Source organism: Hyperolius riggenbachi, chromosome 7 (genome assembly GCF_040937935.1).
Source record: "Hyperolius riggenbachi isolate aHypRig1 chromosome 7, aHypRig1.pri, whole genome shotgun sequence".
Classification (NCBI taxonomy): domain Eukaryota; kingdom Metazoa; phylum Chordata; class Amphibia; order Anura; family Hyperoliidae; genus Hyperolius; species Hyperolius riggenbachi.
The window spans coordinates 269275167-269299162 of NC_090652.1; the positions used below are offsets into that span (position 1 = coordinate 269275167).

Below are 23996 nucleotides of genomic sequence, written 5' to 3' on the forward strand. Positions count from 1 at the left end.
ATTATGGTGATGGAGATAGCATTATATTGAATGAATTAGCCGTTCAATGCTTTATAGAGGCAGTCATTGTTCGTAGACTGCAGAAGCATTTCCCTGCCTATGGCGGCTTTATAACTTATAGCTGTGCTTTTTTACAGCATGACCATATGCCAGCGTAGCTAGAAAGACGTGCGATGCCGTTATGCGTGCAACTGTTATACATTTATTAATAGTACAAATATTATGATCATTGAGTCGGTAATTAGGCAGATAAATGTATGTTTTGTTTTTTTTTCTTTCTAAACCACATACAGCATAATCACTGTTCTAAAACAGTGTTTCTCAACATTTCATTAGAATGTACCCCTTTTAAAACCCTGTACTCACCAAGTACCCCCTTGCTTAGTAAAAATTACCACAAGTACCCCTTGACAAATATATGTTTAATCATAGTACATGATAATTGGTTCTAAACAATTTTGAAGCATTTACGATTGCTTTTAATTAGCTAAAACAGTAATTTGGTGTTGTTTAAAGAAGAGGTATCATTTTCTGAAACTCTACATTTGTTATTCTTGGTTAAGTATATCAAGCCCGAGTACCCCCTGGAACCATCAGAAGTACCCCCTGGCGTACGCGTACCACACGTTGAGAACCTAGGTTCTAAAAGACGATGGTCCTTCTTGTTTACAGCAGCCAATCAGTTTCTAGGTGTTATATTAGTACGGTGTGGAGAAGAAGCAAGAGATTGATTTGATTTCATTGATAACAGAATTATCGGCTGACATGACATTATTTAAAACTGCAGGAGGCAATGGCAGCGCTTCCAAATGTAGGCTGCACCTGAATTTACCAGCTGCATAGATGTGCAGAGCCCATACACGGGCAGATTACACAGCATGCATTCAAAACAGATGCAACCAATAAAGGACATTAGCTTCCAATAAACAGTTTGTGCGTAAATTGTTCAGCACTAGACTCTTCCTCCATGTTGAGGGGTCCTCATGGAAGAGACCTAACCTTTAACTAACAGTTAAACATAGCGTAAACCTGGGGCAGCTAGCCATAAAATGGTCTACACATTTTCTAAGGAACAGCAAAGAATTTGGCAGCGCTCCTATTCAGGCTGCAACTGAAATTATTACCAACAGAGGTGTGCAATGAACCCCCCCCAAGAGGCTTAAATACACACCTTGAATTCAAAACAGATGCAAACTATGCACTAACAATTACATACAATTGAATGCAAACTAATACACATGAATGCAGCTAGCCATAAGAAGACTTACATTTTGTATAACAGGAGGCGATGGCCACGCTTCCAAATGCAGGCTGCATCTGAATTGACCAGCTGCATGAGGTGAAACTGATTGCTTCTGTTTGAATTTGATGGAAACATTTATTTTTTCATTTAAACTTACTATGTAATATGGGGTCTGTCATGTAATAGTGGTAATATGCCTGCGCATAGATTACCGTTACTAAGGCCAGCAGAGTACTGCTTATCGCGCAATTAGCGCATCCCGCAGTTCATGGGTCACTCAAGCATTGCTATGGTAACGTGCATTAAACAAGTACTGCAACACTGTTATTACAGAAATGCTAGAGTTACCCAATGTACTTGTTTGAAGTAACTCTGCAACACGCGATACTCTGATAGTGTTGGTACAGGTAATATTGCCATGCGCTACCCGCACGCTTGTGTAGATGCATTCTGCTTATATAAGTATATTCTTGTATAAGTATAGGAAATATCTTTAGCACTCTTTATAAAACTGTTGCAGGATATAATTAAACAAATGCTGTGTAATAATAGCTGGAATATGGCCTTGATGAAGGCCATACTGAACGGTCTCATTTCTGTGAATGGAAACACACTTTAACAGAGATGATAGTAATTTGTTGGTTGATATAGTAATTACAGTACTGTAGAAGTCCCTGACAGTCTCTGTTAACATACAAGTTGTCAAAATTCTCTTTGACAAATGCGGCTGTCTTCAGAAGTCTCTTATTACGTACCAGTGGTCTAAACTACCTGTTTCATCATCTTGTGTTAAGAAGTCACCTGTAACATCTTGTCAGTCCTCACCAGGGTCCCATAATGTGGTCGTCACAGCAGCGCCAGCGGTCTCTTGTTAAGTGACACTTTCTAGTACCATATAGGAGTCCTCAGATTTACTGTGATGTAGTGGCCTTTGGGAGTCTCTTGTAATACGTGACAGTCCTTCAAAGTCATTTATGTCAAGAGTCTCTTGTAATGTGGTAGTCCCAGTAGCTCTTGTAAAATACAGGCAGTCCCCGACTTACAAACGCCTGACTTATGAATGACCCGTTTATACGAACAGCATGAAAATGCAAAATTTGATTCTGTGGGAACAAGTCAAAACATTTTTTCAAAAAATACCTGTACTTTTTGAAAAAATCAATTTCAGAAAATGCAAAGAAATGTGTTTAACCACTTCCCGACCATCCATAGGCAGCAGGAAGTGGCCGCGCACGTGTGCACACTTGTATGTGCATGTGTGCGCCCCTTTCCCTGTAAAACAGATTGTTTTAAAATGTCCATTTGGCAGGAAATTTCTGCTGTAATCCGCTATACTATACAGTGAGTCCAGAGTCCTGCGTATACATTTTAAAGCAAACCTGTCATCCAGTGCCGGGACCATCTGGAAGTTTGCGTGAATTATGGAAAATTAATTGATTTTCAAATTCATAATTAAGTATAATCATAATTGTGACATTTTATATGAAATTTTGCGTAAAAGAAATTAGCACATTGCAGTTATTATTAGGACAGGTGGAGGCACAAATGGTGAGAGAATTAAGCACAAAGGGGAACCGAGAGGCACAGTAGAGGAAGAGGTGGCACAGATGGGACACTGAGGGAACAGGGGGACAGAGTTGACATAGAGGTGGACAGAGGGAGACATTGAGGGAACAGGGCTGCAGAGGTGGCACAGAAAGGGCCGCTGCAGGCACAGGGGGACACAGAGGGTGACACAAAGTGGGACACTGGAGGCACAGGGCAACAGAGGTGACACAGAGTGGGACACTGGAGGAACAGGGGAACAGAGGTGACACAGAGTGGGACACTGGAGGCACAGGGCAACAGAGGTGACACAGAGTGGGACACTGGAGGCACAGGGGAACAGAGGTGACACAGAGTGGGACACTGGAGGCACAGGGGAACAGAGGTGACACAGAGTGGGACACTGGAGGCACAGGGGAACAGAGGTGACAGAGTGGGACACTGGAGGCACAGGGGAACAGAGGTGACACAGAGTGGGACACTGGAGGCACAGGGGAACAGAGGTGACAGAGTGGGACACTGGAGGCACAGGGCAACAGAGGTGACACAGAGTGGGACACTGGAGGCACAGGGGAACAGAGGTGACACAGAGTGGGACACTGGAGGCACAGGGGAACAGAGGTGACACAGAGTGGGACACTGGAGGCACAGGGGAACAGAGGTGACAGAGTGGGACACTGGAGGCACAGGGGAACAGAGGTGAAATGGGGGACACTGCAGGCACAGGGGGCACAGAGGAGGTACGGGGACAAAGATGGCACAGTATTCTGACTTAAGAATGGGTTCAGATTAAGAACGAACCTATAATCCCTAACTCATTTGTTAACCAGGAACTACCTGTGCTAGCAGTCTCTTGTAATGCAGAAAGCCCAGCAGTTCATGTGGCAGCCCTTAGAATCCTATTTTACATGTTATCAGTCCCCAGCAGTCTCTTGTGAAATCCTTGTCACCTCTGGTAATGTTGAAGCTTTCCAGCAGCAAGGCAGCAGCAAGCACCGGTTTCTCTTTAATAAAAAAAAAGAAGATGTATTATAAGACTAAAAAAAGCAAAAAGCAAATCGGCACATAACGAATGCAGCACACAGAGGTCAGCTCTGCACTTACTCGAGAATGATGTCACGTTGCCCCATCCTGATAAGCTTCATCCACCTCTCTGTCAGCTCCAGATTGCTGCATACAAATGACATTTTGTTTGGCCCAGAATGGCATATTTCCATTGACCTTGACAGCTGTGCACACTTGGACTTAATAATATTCATTTGAAATGTGAGTGGAGCAAAGTTAAGGCTTGTGTGGAATATCGCTGGTAATGCATGATGTTACCGGCTCATCCTGCCTGAACTGTAAACACACAAATGGTTTATTTTCTCCGGGAGGTGTGACGGCACTTACGGGGGAGGTCATTGGATATTCAGTAAAGCGGGTGCAACACACACAGGGCTTCTTTTATGGCTTAGCGTTATGGATGACAGCTGTGCTAACCCTCGCATTTATTTATGTGCTCTGAAAATGCAACTGGAAAATATCTCAGATTGCTTTTCTGGACATTTGTAGTGATAGAGTCAGTCAGGCCCGGATTTACATCACAGATGTCCTGGCATCTTAGACTTCACCCTCCATGAGTATTTGAGACCCAAATACATAGCGGATCTATTGGAATTTTATGCCCCTCCACGCACCCTGCTCTCTGCAAACAAGATGAAGCTGGTTATTCCCAGGATACACCTAACATTTGGTGCTCGGGCCTTTTCCTATGAAGTCCCTACTCTATGGAACTCACTTCCACAATCAGTACAAGAGGCTCCTTCTCTGGACAGCTTGAAAAAAAGGCTAAAAACTCACCTCTTCTCCCGAGCCTTTGAGATTATGCAGGGTCACAGCGCTTTGAGTCCCCAGGGAGAAAAGCGCTATAAAAATATTATTGTTATTTTTATTGTTACGCTCTGCTTGGGACTCTGCATAAGGAAGGAGGGAGGGAGTCACTAGGGGAGGGGCCTTTTCCTTCTCCTGTTATCAGTAGGAGGATAGATACAATTGATTATCTGATCAATCTATTTTCACTTAGGGTTAATATTAACTGCTTCAAGACCGCCTGACGTCAAGTCCTGGAGATGCAGTTTGGCAGGGAAAGGCTGCGCGCATGCACGATTGTTCCCTGCCTGATCACGGAGCAGAGTTCCATGAGTAGCCTGCTAGCCGACGTTCGCGGCTAGCAGGCTGTTTGTAAACGAAAGGGGAAAGAAATACCCTTTGTTTACAACTGTACAGCCTCTGATTGACCGGGGATCACCATCCTCTCATAGGCTGATGCCTTTGAGAGGCGGAACAGGACGGAGGAGAGGAGGGAAGGGGAGGGAGGAGGGAGGGAGAAACAGCCCGATACAGGCTGAGGGGGAAAAAAACTAACAACGGCCACAGCGATTGGACCCCTCCGGCGGCATGTCCCCTTAGGGACAAAAAAAGATGTTAGTCCGATCGCTGGGCTCCATAGCTGGGCTGTGCAGGAGGCTGAAGAAACTGCACAGCCCAGCTGAGCTAAAAACAGGCTAGTCATTAGGGGGGGGGGGGGTTAACACTGCAGTCATCAAGTGGTTAAAGAGGATCTGAACTATTGCACACAACAGAAGGAAAACATAGAGAAAGGCAGTTTAGCCTGCCTAATTAGCCCCTCATCTGTGTCCAATCACAAGTTGTTATTTGATCCCTCAGCTTTGTCAGCTGACTGCTACAGCAGTTAAGCTTATTTGAAAGCACAGGATGTTAACAATTTGTCTGCTTCCATGAAAGCAGGAAGTAAAGAAACTGCAGATTTATTGCAGGATTTGTATCAGCTGTAACAAAGAAATGGTTTCTTTAAAAGTTATTATGCTGTTGCATATCTTTTAGAGCAGAGAGGAAGTTCTGAGTTCAGGTCCGCTTTGAGGAAAGGATTGATTATAAGATTGTTAAGGATTGATTGGGACCACCAACTTCTCTGTTTTCATACAACACAGTTTGAATAATCTGATCAGAAATACGACTGTATGCTAAAAATGACCATTAATGGGCACATTGTTTTGCACTTTGTAGCCACTGAATCAAGATTTTCAGGAGAACTTACGTTCTCTTCTGTTCCCCATCTCCTCTCCCCATGTAAAGGATACCAAGAGAAACCTACAGAACAGCCCCTATTAATAATATACCCTACCATTTACTGGTTAATCGCTGGTATTAATTGCTTGTCTTACACTCGTTGTCAGCGCTTGTAACATAAGTGTAGCTAAGCCACTTTTCTTCTGGGGTTTTGGTTTGAGAGGTGCGGTTTTGTGATGCATTCTTCCACTTTAAATGTAGCCCCTTCAAATTAACCACACACGCTGTTGGTAAACCACATGCACTGCCTGACTCCCATGGCCTCCCATAATCTGAGCCCCGGCTTCCCCCAGAAGAGAAATGTCAACATTATTGTCATGTCGTTAAGTTTGTAACCTCAGCGCTTGCAAACGATACGCAGCTTTGAAAGTCGTGTAAAAGTCATGTAAATACAGGCTGGAAGAACAGATACAAGGATCGCATTGTGTAAAGAGCAGTGATGTGGTCCGGTACAGTAAAACTCAACAACCAATCAAGGTTTATTTTACAGTATTGTAGCAGTGAAATATGAAGTGTGATTGGTGGATGAGCGGTAAAGGGCCATTTTTTTATCCCTTACTAACATAGCGGTTGATTCACTATAACAAATAGCGTATCAGAGTTAACATACCTTATCAGAGTTAGCTTGCCTTATCGGAGTAGCATAGTGAGCGCTACAAACGTATGCCTTCTAGTTGGCAATGACGAGAGCTACATTTGTCCTGCCCTGAGCCCCTGCGGGTCCAGTCCCTTTAAAGGACATTATCCCCGCACTTTGATTGGCCTAATAGGCTGCCTGTCAAGTTTCCTGTCAAGTGACAGGCAGCCTATTAGGCCAATCAAAGTGCAGGAATAATGTCCTTTAAAGTGATTGGACTCGCAGGGGCTCAGGGCAAGACGAGTGGAGCTCTCATCATTGCCAATTAGCAGGCATTAGTTTGTAGCACTCGCTATGCTACTCCGATAAGGCAAGCTAAATCTGATAAGGCATATTAACTCTGATAAGGCATGCTAACTCTGATAATACATGTTAACTCTGATAAGGCATGCTATTTGTTATAGTGAATCAACCCCATAGTATATTGTGTGTACGCGACATAAAGGCGTCTGGAAATTTGGGCGCCGAGATTTAGCCAATAGTAGAATATCGGTAACATTTTCCATTATTCTACTATTTTACAGTAACTTTTTTGTTTGTAAAACACTGTATATGATAGTGATATTTTACTACAGCTAATCCCTGCCCTTACTAAAAGCTCTTGCAGTGTGAACCAGCCCTAAGAAGACCTAATGTGTAGATCACAGAGATGTGAGTCAGATCACAGATGCAAAGAATAATTCTGTTATAGACATCTATGTGAAGTTTTAGTGGGTTTGGAAGGATCAGAGGGAGGCAGGGAAGCCATCAGAATAGCAAAATGCAGTTACTGTAGTGTAAGGGGTGGATATATGGACTGTAATAATGTAATACTATTATAGCAAGGGATTACTCATATCTCTTCAGGTGGAAGGCACAATCAATAATGGATGATACTGTAATTGTATTATCGATTCAGGGGCTAGTTGGGGCTTATTTGGAATGAATGTAGACTGTGAGATAATGGTTTAAATGATAGAAAAGGTAGAACTTTGAAAAACTAACATTGTATCTTATAATCCAAACTGCTGAATTCTTAAATGTACCCTTGAAGGCTTCTTTCACGCTGCGTCCATAGCGTCCCATCACAACTGATGATATAATGGCATTGTAACGCAATGCACTTATGTTTCTATGGTATGTTGGCATCAGCAGAGCAGGGGGTCCATCCGAATAACACGTAGCATGCTGAGCGCCTCCCGGGATGAGGCAGTGAAGCTTACCTATGAACTGTATGCTTCACTCCTAAAGCACAATGCAAGTTTTCAATACAATTGCCCTGCGACCCTTTTTATACAGGGAATGCAGCGGAACGCCCCAGTGTGAACCTAGCTTTAGGGACTTGTGACTTGTTACCTGAAGATGATGGCATGTGTCAAGGTAAGGCCTCTATCAGACAGACAGTTAACATGGGCGCTTGTCAAGCAGTTCATCGCCCGCCTGCTGCTCGAGTGCCATTCGGGTGCAACTTAAAGCGGTATAAAACCCTGACATAATATTAAATAAAAACATGTTTTCCTACTTTTGATATGCCATACGGTTATCATATTTGCTTTTGTGCATAAGTATTATTATTCATTAAGAAATTACAAGTTCCCAAAAGTACAGTTTTTTGCTTTGAGAGCTGACTTTGCATTTTATTCATAACTGGTTTTATTCATGCTTTGAGTGTCTGTCTGTGTCCATGAGCTTCTGCATAGTCAGAGAATGTGTCATATTCCTCACTTGATACAATTAACCACTTCCGGATTCCGGGTGGTTTGGCTGATCTGTGCTGCGGGGGCTCTTCAGCCGCAGCACAGATCAGAAATCAGGCAGGGCGATCAGACTTCCCCCCCCCCTTTTTCCCCACTAGGGGGATGTCCTGCTGGGGGGGTCTGATCGCCGCCGCGCTGCTGTGCCTAGCGGGGGGGGGGAGGGGCTCCTCAAAGCCCCCCTCCGCAGCACTAGTCCTCCCTCTGCCTCCTTCCCTCCCTCTCCCGTCCCCTGTGTACGGCGCAGGACGGAAAGCCGTCCTGCGCCGGATAGGATAGGCTTTAGCCTATCAGATGCCGGCGATCCCTGGCCAATCAGAGGCCGGGGATCGCCGATCTCCTCTACGGCTCTGCTGCGCAGCAGCGCCGTATATATGTAAACACCGGGGAAGATCTTCCCCGCGTGTTTACATTTACCCTGCGAGCCGCGATCGGCGGCTCGCAGGGTGTTCACGGAGACACCCTCCGTGAACTGACATGGAACGGCCGCTCATACGAGCGGCGGTTTCCATGCAATCCACTTCAGGATTCAGAGGCGTAGTTAAGCGTACGCAGAATCCTGAAGTGGTTAAATAAACACAAGATAACATTATCTCCACTTCAGAATGCGTCCACATTTCTCTGCATGGAACTTTCAAGTACTGTGTGTAACCCTTTGAATGCTGTTCTGGTAAAAAAAAAAAAAAACATGCTGGTTGTATATAATATGCTGTAAATAATTTTTTAGAGCAACGAAGAAATGCTGGGTTTCATTCCGCTTTAAAGGGGAACTGTAGTGAAAATAACATAATTAGTTGTCAACCCCCGGCACTGAGCGCTAACAAGCACCCAGCCGGTGCACGAGAGCAGCTGACAAGCGGAGGATTCACAGCCTTCAGCAGCCTGTCTTAATATGACCCTTTCTCATAAACACATACATTAAAGTGCCGTCTTTCCATCATCAGGCGCCTGTAGGCACGTACCTACAGTGCCTTATGGTAAATCTAGCCCTGCCGGTGCGCTCTTCTAGATGGGAAGTCAGTTTGCTGTCGCTTTTACTGCTTACAGTGATGCACATTTGAAGCTCTGGAGGGCCACATGAAATGGCATGGAGGGCCGCATTCAGCCCAAGATCCTTGTGTTTGACACCCATGGTCTAATGTATGTCCACCTTAACCCTACTCTTGCCTAATTGCGCATGTAAAGCTTTAGGAGAACGTCACCTGCACTGTATAGCCACTAACCAGAAAAAAGGTCCTTTGGAGAATTCATTTCAATATTTCTTTTTGTCCTTTCTGGTTTGGAAAATTGTGTAACTAGATACAGTAGCGGTCTGGTGAGCAGATTTATATGATGCCGGTCAGGTGACCTCAGGTGAGCCATCTGTAGGTGAGGCTGAGGAGAGACACACTGCACCATTGTCAATAATCCCTGACAGCTCAGCTTTGTACTCTGCACCGTTATGAATCTGGCCTCTGCCTTTCCCGGATCCTTCAGTGCGTTTCTTTTGTTTTGAAAAGATTACAGTAGCCACAGACATGGAGAGACAGCTGTCTAGTTATTTTCTGCTATATATATTGGCCATCTCTATTTGGGATTTGTTCTAGTCAGAGAGAGAACAGACCAAATTGTCTTTCTGCTTATTTTGTGCTGGCTTGTCTGATGTGGCAGCATGAAAAAGGTGAGTATAATTTACCACCCTTTCATAGCCGCGCATCAGGTGGTTGATTCACAAAGATTTTCTATTAAATTATCTCACCTTACTTATTAACTCACTAGACTTAAGTGATGGTTTACCGTATCTCTCCTTTTTTTTATTTGATTCATCGCTTTATCTCTTCTTATGTTTATCTCATGAATTATCTATCCTTATTTGTTTATATCATGCTTTAAAGAGAATCTGTACTGTAAAAGTCTTACAATAAAAAGAATCCTTTTCTATTCATTATGTTCTCCTGTGACCCTCTGTGCTGTTTCTGCCACTCCCTGCTGCAATCCTGGCTTGTAATTGCCAGTTTTAGGCAGTGTTTACAAACAAAAGACATGGCTGCTAACCAGCATGTGATAGGCTGAGAGGAGCTCAGTCTATGACTCACACAGATCCTGGAGGGGGCGTGGAGAGGGTGTGTATAGCTTCTTCCTATCACAAGCAGAGCAGCACATTCCAGCCTGAGCTGACAAAGGAAAGAAGATTAGATTATATAACAGAGATAATACAGCGACTGTGCAAGTAGGAAAGGCTGCAGTAAGACAGACCACATTAGAACAGGTATAGAAACTTGTAGGAAAGAAGAAATAAGGCTGAAAACTTTGTTACAGAGTCTCTTTAAGGTGAAAAATAAGAAATCTTTGTGAATCAACCCCCTTGGCCATTATTTAGTTCACTTTTTCTCCTATGTTTTTTCCTTGGTCATATTTTCACACCTTATCAATAAAAGGTCCTTTAAGACACCAGTGAGCTTGAAAATACTTGAGAATAATTTTGACAGTTCTTTTTTGCCTACTTTTTGGTACAATTGCAGAGTGCGGGAAAGTTATTTTAAACAGAAGAAGCAAAATTATCTGCCGGGAGATAACTTATGAGAAAAATGTATTTGAATAAGGGCCAATGGCTTCAATTCATCAAAAGCTGTTCGATAAAAAAAATACCACATTCTGTATTTTAGACTTTTTTTTCTTAAAAACGAATTCATCAAAATGTTCACAGTTGCGGTAGAAGTTTGATAATTTACAGAAGCCCACTGACAAAAATCTGTTGATAACAGCAGAATAGTTTCTGTTGTTACATGCTGTTCTCCGTGCAAAGACAGCATTACAATTGTAAGAAGCATCCCGACATACCTTTAGATGTGCATGTTTTGTTATACTGCCTCCACTGCTCTGAATCTGTCCATTCTTTTTCTTATCATTTTATTTAGTTGCCACAGCTTAGAAGAACTTCCAGGAGACATTACACATGCCATACTTAGGTAATTTCCCATCAGCATAGCCACATATTCAAACAGGAACCAAAGAGGCTGAGTGGCCGCAGGGGAAGCCTGTTTTATTCTGTACTCTCTGCTTGCTGTTTGGGAGGTATAAAAGATAGACCCTCCGGAGAACCTTTCACAACCGATCAGCTGGACTTGCAGGAGACCGGGGCTGTTCCTATTGTGTCCCTGCTCCTGTCAATCATGGGGATATCCACACAGAAGGCGTTCTAAGCTGGTTTTCGTAACCTCAGAACAGTCGGTAATGATCGAACACATTCCTGTGTGCTACTGCATGCTGTAACCTTGATGAATTGACATTTACTGACATGCGTTTAGGTATTTACCAAACAAGTTGGTGATTTACCTCACTGCTCGGCAATTTCAGCTTTCCATGTGGTAACAGCCTTGATGAATTGACATTTTCCTAAGTGCTTGGTAAAGTCAACTGTTTTCTGCATTCCTGAATGCGGTAAGGCTTGATGAATTGAGGCCAATGTGTGTTACTTTATAAAAGCCCGTACACACGCTAGATCAGTGTTGCCTGGCAGGGATTGGTACCTCCATATTGATTCCTCCAGCGACATTGCAGGACTGAGGTTGTCAGGCGTGTCACAAGCCTGCAGGCTAGCAGCATGTTCTGTTGCTATGTTGGGGCAAAGGGAAAACGAAGTGGCACAGGATTGGTGTCATGCAGGAGCTGGGTAAGCAGGGAGAACATTTCTCTCGACCGAGTGGATGAGAGGGGATGGAGGCTGCCGTGCACAGGCCAGATTCTTGTCAGAGGCAGACGTTATTGGCCGATTTGACCAAGTTTCATCTGGCGTGTGTACAGAGCTTTAGATCTAGCTCCCACTGTTCTCCTGTTGTTTTTTAGTTTGTATTTTCAAGGATCATTCTCACACTTATCTGGCAGAGATGAGTCCTTGACTTCCAGTACAATGCATGGGAACAAGGTTTGTAAAAACGTGTAGACAGATTTCTGTTGTTTCTGTTTCCTCCCCATTTCTTAAGACAAACAGAGAGTATATGAAATAACTGTTTTTGTGTTGCTCAAAGTCACCATTTCACAATCTCAGCTGAACTCACTGCAAGTCAGCTTTTCTACAATTCTTTTTTTTTTCTTCACTATTATTTGTCTAATATCTATCTGCATTCTTTGGCCTAGCTGTATTTAAACAGATAATGAAGGATTTAGAAGTTTTAGGTGATGAGGGGTAAATTTAGTAGTTTATATAAGAGAATACTGAGAGGTGAAGCTAGACAATCAATCCTGTGAAAAAAAAGGAAATACTAAAGAGGTCAGGTGTGAGGAGAGAAGATGCTTGTTAAAGGGGGTCGTAACATCCCACAATTAAAATTTGCCCCAAAAAATAGTGCACCCAAAATATTTTTGAAACCTATTTTTTTTCTAAACATGTCCCTATATCTCACCCAATTTAGTTTTCTTCTTTTTACCTGGTCTGTAACAAGCTTATCTCAGCGTGCAAATAAAATAAAGCTTCCTATTTTGGATAAGATGTGACACTATGACAAGAAGGTAATACGTTGTGACACTATGACAAGAAGAATCAACAAGTGAATCCCACTCCCTCTTCCTTATTTGAAGAGTTTACACAGTGATGTAAGCCTGTTGGCTAACTGACGTTTGCTGTGGGAGGGACACTAAGCTGTGGCAGTAGGGAGGTAACATTAACACTAAGCTAGGTTGAAGAAAGAAAAAAAAAGAAACGGCAGGAGTTAGGTCAAGTTTGGTGTCACAGAACAGTAAAGATGGAAACCAACAGAAATATCATTTTCTTTTTTTTTTATACCACATTTCTCCTAAAGCTGACAGTGAACACTAAAAACAACAGGCTTTTTTTTCGTGAATATTGCGTTTCATCCCACTTAAAGTTACTTACTTGTCAGATATACAACATTTCATCTTAACGGGCTATTGGAATTTAGCCTGGGGTTACACTGTGAAATACTCACCTCAGGCCAATGGGCGGTATTTGGGGGCTGCTTGGATCTCATCATCTTTGCTTTACCAAAGCAGCAGAGCTCCCCGAGACATAAATATCATTCACTTGGCCTCAGACACATTGCTGACTCATAAACACCACTGCCCCATTAGGCTCAGCAGGAGGACATGTGCAAATGAGAGCTGGCACCATGCAATGCCAGGGCTATATTTTACATGCAGTTGGCACTGCCAAGATCATGGATAGAGAGATTCTTCAATCATTGAAAAATAAAGGAGTCATGAATGCAGGATAAAATAATCTGGTGAGATCTGAATAATACATTTCATTACCTCTCTACCACATATTTCTCTGAAATACCCTTTATTGATCACCTGGCAGAACTGAAGATGTCACCACTTGTGATAAATTAAATGAGAGAGTGGGAAGATTTTACAGTGGAGAAACACTGACTAAATAATTTATAAGTGAATATTATAAAAACAAATAAGCAATTTTATTAATTTGGTTATTTTCAATACAGGTCCTCTTTGAAGGAACATTTTAATGAGAGGGATGTGGAGGCTGCCATATTTATTTTCTTTTAACCACTTCGGTCTATCTGGACGGATATATCCATCCAGATAGCCTGCACAGCTGCTGCAGGGCTGCGCGTGCTCCCGCCACCTTTCGCTTCCCCTGAGATCAATGAATGGGAATACAGATCCCATTCATTGATCTATGTCCCCCTAAGAAAAACTTTTTCTGTGTCCCACGTCAGCCCTTCTGGTCCTGTAAGCGAGAGCTCTCGCTTTCAGGACGAAAAATCAAAAACTCACTGTTAATAGTAAAACTACATCTACATTATTTTTTTTTAAATATACTGAATACATTTCATTTAAAATCCCCTGTTTACCTCCCCACTTTAAAAAATTCCAAATAAAATGTTTAATCAAAAAAAAAAAATTTACAAAAAAAACCCCATAAATAGTTACATAAGGGTCTGAACTTTTTCAATATGCAAGTCAAGCGAGTATATTACTATACTTTTTAAAACGATAAGCTTGTAAATAGTGATGGATGCAAATTGAAAAAATGCACCTTTGTTTCCAAATAAAATATTGGCGCCATACATTGAGATAGGAACATAATTTAAATGGTGTCATAACCGGGACAAATAAGCAAATAAAATGTGTGGGTTTTAATTATGGTAGCATTTATTATTTTAAAGTTATAATGGCTGAAAACTGAGAAATAATGATTTTTTTTCCATTTTTCTCTTAATATTCCCATTAAAATGCATTTAGAAAAAAATTATTCTTAGCAAAATGTAACACCCCAAAGAAAGCCTAATTGGTGGCGGAAAAACAAGATATAGATCAATTAATTGTGATAAGTAGTGATAAAGGTATTGGCGAATGAATGGGAGGCGAATGTTGCTCGGATGCATAAGGTGAAACGACACTGTAGGCTGAAGTGGTTAAACAATACCGGTTACCTGGCTTTCCTGCTGATCCTCTGCCACTAATACTTTTAGCCATACATCCTGAACAAGCATATGCAGATCAGGTGTTTCTGACATTATCTTGTCATTGACAAGATTAGCAGCACGCTTGTTTTTGGTTTGATTCAGACACTACTGCAGCCAAACAGACCAGCAGGGCTGCCAGGCAACAGGTATTGCTTAAAAAGAAATAAATATGGCAGCCTCCATATCCCTCTCGTAACAGTTGTCCTTCAACGCGGACCTGAACTCAGAGCGTCCTCTCTGCTCTAAAAGATAATCAACAGCATAATGAGCTTTTCTGTGTTACAGCTGATGCAAATCCTGCAATAAATCTGCAGTGTACCTACTTCCTGCTTTCATGGAAGCTGACATATTGTTAACATCCTGTGTTTACAAATTAGCTGTCTGCTGTGCAGTCAGCTGACACAGCTGAGGGACCAAATTACAACTTGTGATTAGTCACAGATGAGGGAAAATTACAGAAGCTAAACTCTCTAAATACATACAGGGTGCATTTCTCTATGTTTTACTTCTGTCCTGTGCAGGAGTTCAGGTCCACTTTAAATAGTACCCGAAGGGCACTTGTGCAATGAATATTGTAAAAAAAAAAAAAAAAGCAATTTTAGTCATTAGGTTATTTACAGTATAGTTCCTTTTAACTGCTTGCCATTGTTGTTGTTTTTTTTTCTCATTGCTCTTTAAACTTTTCTCCTCCACATTTTCCTGGTGGCCTCCCTTCCCTATAAGTAGTTGAGAAAACACTCTTCCCTAAACAGTGCATCAGGAATGTGTTTCTTTATACTCTGATCCATGAGAATAAAACCCTCTGCCAAAAAAAGAAGGGATTCAGCAGCGCTCCATGAAAAAAACAAGGCAAATTCTCCTTTGCTGTTCTCAATTAGATCTCCTTTTGTCTCAGAGGCAGGTTCATTCCTGTGATTTATCGTCTCTGAACACGTCCTCAGATGGATGAGCCCGAGACTGAACTGCTGTGTATGCCACAACGGTAAATAAAGGCCGGCTGGAGATAAAAAAGTCAAGTTGCATTTTTGATTAAGTATAAACACCGAAACCGTAATCTAATTCTAAAATGCACAATAAATTGTTCACGGTGACTTTCAAAAAAAAAGACATTTTTTTGATGGAATAAAATTTTATGTTTGTGTTTCCAAGGAATTGCCAGCTTGCGAATCAGAACAAACAACAAAAGTCAGTACAAAAATATAAATACGTTGTTTGCCGTCAAGCAGATCAGCCTTTTGTACGGCGGGTTTGTAGCTTGGACAAAAAAAGGGACAGGCATGTGGGGAGGGAGTTCGGGGATGCACATTGAATGTAACATATGCTCAGGTGTCAAGATCTACAAGTATTTGTGGAATTAAATATGGCACCTTGTTCTCATGAGACAAAATAAAGCTATATTAAACTGAAGAAACTATAGGAGGTGCCCTAAAATACTTATGATCTAAAATACAAATATAAAGTGGGAGTAGTTTGATTTTACTTCCTTCAAGGAATGAACCACATGAGATAAATATAATATTTTTTGATGCATTGCAGCAGTGTGACGTCCTCAACAGAGGCACTTTATATTGCCCTGAGGAAGCGGGCCAGTACCCGTGAAACGCGTTGTCTTATGTGCATCAATAAAAAGCTATAGACTTGCTATACACCAGCGGTTCTGGATGCTTTCTTGGCTTACCAAGGGTGAAAAGGGATAATTTGCATATTCAGTAGTAGTGCATTGTGGGTAACCACAAATGTTCACTTATAGCTGAATTATTGCAGATTTCCTTCTGTTTTAAGAAGGCAAATACACCAAGCTTTGCTTTTTTAGTAGGAGGGCTTTTTGGTCCCTTTTATCCTCCTATACATTCCTAGTAGTTTGGGTTACCCTGAGCTGCTTGGTTACTCGCTCTCTAAATATTATATCTATCTCATGTAGATTGTTCCTTGAAAGAGGTAAGATCAAACTACTCCCACTTTATATTTGTATTTTAGATCATAAGTATTTTAGGACGCCTCTTACAGTTTCTTCTTAGTATTAGCCTAACCCTTACTTTGGTATAGTTTGGGTATAGTATTGCAAACCTCATGTTTCATTAATCCAAGGAGAGCGACTGACCAGCACCTGCACAGCAGATCTGGGTCACCGAACGGAAACGGTTTATTTCCCGTAGGTTCTGACGGTGGCTGCAGGAGTTCCCAGTAAATAGTGCTGCGCTCAACTTTACTACCAAAAGTCTACAACCTATATATGTACACGCCTTCACTTCCAGTGGATCGCGCTGCTCTTAGATTACCAGTCCGTACACTCTTTGCAAATGTTTGTGTAACAGTCACGCTCGCTCCTCAATTCCTCCTCCAACCCTGTACCCAGGACTGTGTTATGAAAAGACACCTTCAGGAAAGACACGAAACCACATATAGTATAGCTTGTTAATAAACTTAAACTATCACCCTTTAGTGACAGGAGTGCAATCTATCCTTGTGAGTATAACTTACTACCTTACTCGAACTACTCTTATCCTAACGATACTGCGCCATTGGGCTCCTGGTCTCTTTCCTTGCAGAGTCTTGAAGGTTAAATCCCATAACCACAGAGAGTCGTCACACAGTCTATATAAAACTGAAGCTTTGTAGCCACCAAAGAAGGGCAAATTACTTTACCATTGATAACAGATAATTTTTCTCCTGAGAAAGTGAAAAAAGTGCGTACAGAGTTCAGGTCTGCTGTACGATGTTGGGTCAGCCGACAAAATGATGTTATGACGGCTATCCTCTAAAGCTGACTTACTGCAGAGAGTACCATTAACATTGACAAGTCAGAATGGATATTCTTGTCGGAATGTGTACATTACTCACTCTCCGGACTTTAGAAGGTGAAAGTGGTTTTATTATGGGGAATAACGGCTCCTATTTCACCTTCCAAAGTCCTGTTTCTTAATTCTCCACACTGCTGCCATATGCTCATCTCTGGCAGCAGGAAGGCGTTTGAGCGTTCTCTATAGAACTAGCACGTCTTTCAGCATATTTATATACACGTGTCCTAGGCCTTCCCAGACATACAGATCCTCCTTTGCTCTTCTCATCTTCAGTTTGTTGAATTGTCTGTGGTCAGTATGTAAGAGTGCATGTAGCATTGCCGACTAGTGAATTGAGCACCAGACAAAGGTGATAGTGAAAATATTGGTAATCTCTTGTTACCGATATTTTCCTATTGACTTACCCTGCGCCCATTATAACACTAACCCTCCCTCTTAATGCCTAACACTAAGGGCTTGTTTCAACTACACGCAGATTGGATGCAGAATGGATGCAGAAAAACTGACTCCAATGAATGCCTATGGGCCTGTTTCCACTAAATGTGATTTTTCTGATGCAGATTTTCCTATAGTCATTCATTGGAGTCAGTTTTTCTGCATCCAATCTGCGTGGAGTGGAAACAGGCCCTGACCCTTTCTCCTAATGCCTAACACTATCCCACCTCTTCTAGTGCCTAACACTAACCCCCCTCCTAATGCCTAACACTAACCCCCCTCATAATGCCTAACATTATCCCACCCCTCCTGATGCCTGACACTATCCCACCCTTCCTAGTGCCTAACACTAAACTCCCTCCTAGTGCCTAACACAAACCCCCCTCCTAATGCCTAACACTATCCTACCCCTCCTAATGCCTAAAACTATCTCACCCTTCCTAGCGCCTAACACTAACCTCCCTCCTAGTGCCTAACACTAACCCCCCACCTAATGCCTAACACTAACCCCCCTCCTAATGCCTAACACTATCCCACCTCTCCTAATGCCTATCACTATCCCACCCTTCTTGATGCCTAACACTATCCCACCCCTCCTAATGCCTAATACTATCCCACCCCTCCTAATGCCTGACACTATCCCACCTCTCCTAGTGCCTAACACTAACCCCCCTCCTAATGCCTAACACTATCCCACCCCTCCTAGTGCCTAACACTAACCCCCCTCCTAATGCCTGACACTATCTCACCCTTCCTAGCGCCTAACACTAACCTCCCTCCTAGTGCTTAACACTAACCCCCCTCCTAATGCCTAACACTATCCTACCCCTCCTAATGCCTGACACTATCCCACCCCTCCTAATGCCTGACACTATCCCACCTCTCCTAGTGCCTAACACTAACCCCCCACCTAATGCCTAACACTATCTCACCCCTCCTAGTGCCTAACACCTAACCCACCCCTCCTAATGCCTTACACTAGCCTCCATTTCTAATGTATAACACTAACCTCCCCTACTAATACAGTGTTCTCCCCAGAATGTGTTTCCAGCTGGGTGGCATGAAAAAGTAGCCGAGTGGCATGAAAAAGTAGCCAGGTGGGGCGAGATGACAGAATGCAGGCCCGGCGCTTCTCTGCTTACAGCAGAGGAGGAGGAGAGCCGATGACAGCCGGGTGCTCACCAAAACTAGCTGGGTGGAGCACCCGGCTAAAAGAGCCTTGGGAGAACACTGTAATACCTAACACTATCCCACCCTTCTTATTGTCTAACACTAACCCAACTCCTAATGCCTAACACTAACCCCCACCCCCCAATGCCTAATACTATACCACTCCTCCTAGTGCCTAACACTTACCCCCTCCTGTTTGTAGGGCCAGGGGTGGACCGTGGAGAGGAACGGACAACGTATAAGGTATATGCATTCAGAGCATACCCAAGTGCTTACCTATAGCTTTGTCCCGGGTCAAATGTACTTAAAAGCCCCTGTGCAGTGAAAAATGTCATATTTAAAAATATTATAAAATGTGTATGTATATATATATATATATATATATATATATATATATATTTATATATATATATAATTTTTTTTTACGTTTATGTAGTGTCTACTTCTCTCGTGCCAATGAACAGAATACAAATCAGACAACAGCGGGGACCATAGAGATATAAATAGTTAATGCACAGTGAATGCAACATCCAGCAACAGATATACAAATGCATACATAGTTAATGTGTAGTATAATAACAGTAAGCAATAAAGGTACATGCTCATTGAATGGAGTGATTACTGTAGAAACGAGAAACACTAGATGGAATACTCCTATGTATGTATATATATAACTCTATCAAAGGTCAGCGCAGGTTTAGAAAGTCATTGTATGTAGGGAATGATAAATTCTTCACCACAATATATCAAATGCTCAGAGGTAGGTATCCGCCAAATATTAAAACAAGAAAAGGCTTACCAGCTCCCAACAACCCACATTATAAGGTTGTAAAATGGCTCAGGTCACAGATAACGTCCAGGGAACATCAGACGTCGTGAAGATCCAGTGGACATCCGTATGGAGGTAAAGTTTCAGGAATTTATATAGGAAAACAAAAACTGCAATATCTAAGCGTAACCCATTTATTTAGATAACATTTCTTTAAAAGGCAGTAGATATAAAAACAATAACTCACATACGGGGCCCATAAACCGGGAACCCCGGAAGATTAGTGCGCATGTAATGGTCAATCGTAGATCAATAGACAATGGTGCCGCCTGTTACCTTCCCGACCGGTTTCGCAGTATTGCGTCATCAGGGGAGAATTTCTATATATATAGTCTTAAGGTGGCCACAGACCATACCATTTTTGAAATATCTTCTTAACCTCCTTGGCGGTAATCCCGAGCTGAGCTCGGGGTATGCCGCCGGAGGTCGCCGCTCAGGCCCTGCTGGGCCGATTTCGTTTCTGAAAAAAGCAGCACACGCAGCTGGCACTTTGCCAGCCGCGTGTGCTGCCCGATCGCCGCCGCTCCGCGGCGATCCGCCGCGTGCAGCGGCGAAAGAGGGTCCCCCAGCCGCCCGAGCCCAGCGCAGCCGGAACAAACAGTTCCGGCCGGCGCTAGGGGCTGGATCGGGCGGCTCTGACGTCAGGACGTCGACTGACGTCCATGACGTCACTCCGCTCGTCGCCATGGCGACGAGGAAAGCGAAACAAGATAGGCCGCTCATTGCGGCTTATCTTGTTACTTTCGATTGCCGGAGGCGATCGAAAGTACACATCAGGAGCGCCCTCTAGTGGGCTTTCATGCAGCCAACTTTCAGTTGGCTGCATGAAATATTTTTTTTTTTATTAAAAAAAAACACATTGCAGCCTCCCTGGCAAAATAAATAAACCGCCAGGGAGGTTAATCCAAGAATTGCAATAATTTTTTCTGACTTAATATAACATTTCAAAAATCTGTTGAAAACTCAGAAAACATTGCTTGCGTTTGTATATCAAGTACATTGAGAAATTGTCAATCTACCCCACGCTATTAAATTTTCATAAAAATTGATCAGAACAATTAACACACTCCCAACACTCCCGATCTTCTTTTATGAAATGAAAACGGGAAACAACCGATCGTTTTTATTGAATTGCTGTAAAATTGGATAATTATATTGTATGGTGTGTGGCCACTTTTACACGTTGAAAAAAATTAAAGTAAAAAATAAAAAGTATGCTTTCCATTTAAATGCGTTGGGTATTCAGTATATACAGTAGTAGAACGTGGTGTAATGAACGTAAAGCTTTTAAGTGCAGTTCCTCATGAGATGCTGGTTGGCCCGGCTGCATGTCCCTGCGTTTTCTAGTGAATTACCTTCATCTTCACTTCCTAAGCTTGCTGCTGGTGATTCATGTTAATTTGTCATAAGCAGTCAGCCTGACCTTGGCCTGCATTACAGCTCTTATTGATGAAGCATACATGGAAATATCAAATAATTCTGTGTACGCTCGCGTCTCAAATGCAGCCTATATATTTGTAATTTTTCAAAAAATGTTTTTTCACTTTCCAATGTCATTAGGTTATTAAAGTCCCCTCATTGACATTCAGTGCTTTGGCTGCATTCACAGTTTGTTTGCACTGAGAAGGCCACTCCTGTCTGCTACATGTTGTATTTACTTTCTGCTGGTAGTAGATCAATCTCTCCAGTGACAAATGATCACATGACCAATTTGTAAGTCTCTGATTGTCTTGTAGTGTTTGTAACAATGGTAAATGGAGGTGTCCAAAAATATAAAATCATTTAAAACCATTTAAGATGGAGAGGTATAATTGGCTTAACTCTCCCAAGGATATCAAAGTAGCTGATATAACTCAATTACATTTTCAAAACTTTATTGCACAGAAGTTGGGCCAGACAATGGCCTCCATTCACTAAACTTTATCAAACACTTTATCAAATGTTTGATAATTTATCTCATGGGTAAAATCTAATTTTGAATTCACTAAGATGTTATACATTTATCAAATGTTTTATTGATAAAAAGTTAAAGAAATATATAGCACCTTAGTGAATTAAAAATTAGATTTTACCCATGAAGTAAATTATCAAACGTTTGATAAAGTGTTTGATGAAGCTTAGTGAATTGAGGCCAATGTGTTTTGTGGGCATCCCCAGCTTCATCAGGTCAATAAAAACCCCAAAAGTGCCTTCTAATCAGCGATAGTTAGACTTGAGTGCCTCAGTATGCTCAACTGTAACTAATGGTGGTGCAGGTGCTCAACTCTAACCATCGCTGGCCAAAAGGCTCTTTTTGAGGTTTTTATTGACCTGCTGAAGCGGGAAATGTCAGAGAAACACATTGCCTGGCCCTACTTTTGTGCAATAAACTCTTGAAAATTCAGTTGAGTTATATTGGCGGCTTTGAATGCCACAGTAGAGGTAAGCCAACTATACCTCTTCTTTTTAAACTAGTTTTAATTAATTAATTTTTTGGTGCCTCCATCTACCAATTGTTACTTATCCTACCTTTTTTGGGAGGTTGCGCTCAACATATTGCACTAATGGCTCCTGATAGGTTTTCTCACTCCACAAATTGCCTTGGCCCACCCCTACCCCAGATTGGTAACACTTCCTCTTGTAGTCAGTAACCAGAAGTGGCTTGTGACAGAACAATTGTGACCAGCCAGTCAGAGACATTAAAACTGATCATGTGATTATGGCTCACTTTCACACCTACATGATTTTTCCTACAGGAGAAATCATTTAAATAAAATTAAAAAAAAAAATCATCTCTGCTTTCTAATAATGATAGATGAACAATCCTTGAGCTGAATTCATAGAGAACCATGTGATCAAATTGATCAGGTGACTGATTTGGAGATCATATTCCACGTATGCTTCCAGTAAGAAAAAGTGAGGCATGATTACTGGATCGTAACACGGAGATTCAGAGATTTACAAAATGGTCATCTGGTCAAACTGATCACATTCTTCTCCATGATTTCTTTTTGGCGTGAATTTCCATAAAATAAACAGAGAACCCTTACTGCTAATGCAGTGTAGTGACTAGTAGTGGCGATTCTAAGTGCCTAGGCGCACCAGAGCCGTAATTAACCTTGCAGGCTATGGTAGTGCCGAGGACGCCACCTGCCGCCACCGCCAAAAAGTGAGCACTTCATGCTAAAGGGAACTCAGCTGTGGCTGGGCTTTCCAGACAGAGAATCAACCACGTGTACATCTGACCCCTGCCGCCTCTTTTGATTATTGTGATGACTTAGTGCATTGTTCCCCTCCTTACCTTGCCCGCTACAAGCTGCTCCTTTGTGTGCTGAGCTGTTGTCCCTCCTCCCCTCTGTTGTAGCCGAACAACATGAACTATGTAACGCTTGTGCCTAGAACTGTGGACAACTTTTCCTAAAGCTGTTTCTTAGCATTGTGAGATATATACCGTGTAAATCCACAATCCATGGGTTGTCTGGCTCAAACTATGGCCGTCTGCTTCTGGTTTGGGAACTGGGACTATTCAGAGTGAGTGAAAGCATGAAGACCAGAGGGTTGTCAAGCTTAACATTTCTGTCTTTATTGCTTATATCGAAGTGGACATTATAGATTCTTGAATTCCTTTCTCTTTGTCTTGACAGATATGGAGTCTGCAGAGAGGATAACACCATCAAACCCTTCTTCTGCGGCTTCTCCCTCACCGTCCACAGCATCAGCAGTCACAGTGGTCTCTAAAGGAGCTATCTCCACTGGCATCACTCCTCTGAGCGCCTCCATCACTGCTTGCGGTAAGTCTGGGCCCAACAATCCTGCATAAGTACAGAATCACTTTACAATGCTTTAAGTATATGTTTTTTTCCAGTGGAGAACTAAGGGACTGTTGTATAATTTACCAAGCAAAAGTATAAGCATTTGTCAAGCACAATTATAGTTTAAACACCTTCTATAATACCCAATGAGATTCAAACTAGCTTATTTTCAAGAGCAAGTGGGAAATTAAACATACCGTAGAGATTTGCCACTCTTTCATTGGGCTTGGCAGAAGCGGTTATCAAGAAGGCCTT

General features: G+C 42.3%; 1 protein-coding gene across 21 annotated transcripts in view; it reads left to right on the forward strand.

The window, feature by feature from the left end:
- BAZ2B (bromodomain adjacent to zinc finger domain 2B) overlaps positions 1 to 23996 on the forward strand; it is a 240185-nt gene that overhangs the window by 56524 nt on the left and 159665 nt on the right. For all 21 annotated transcript variants that reach the window (XM_068245688.1, XM_068245677.1, XM_068245680.1 and 18 more), the window contains exon 2: positions 23574 to 23720. In XM_068245688.1, the coding sequence (XP_068101789.1) occupies positions 23576 to 23720 (145 nt within the window). In that variant the 5' untranslated portion in view covers positions 23574 to 23575. The remainder of the gene's footprint in view (positions 1 to 23573; positions 23721 to 23996) is intronic.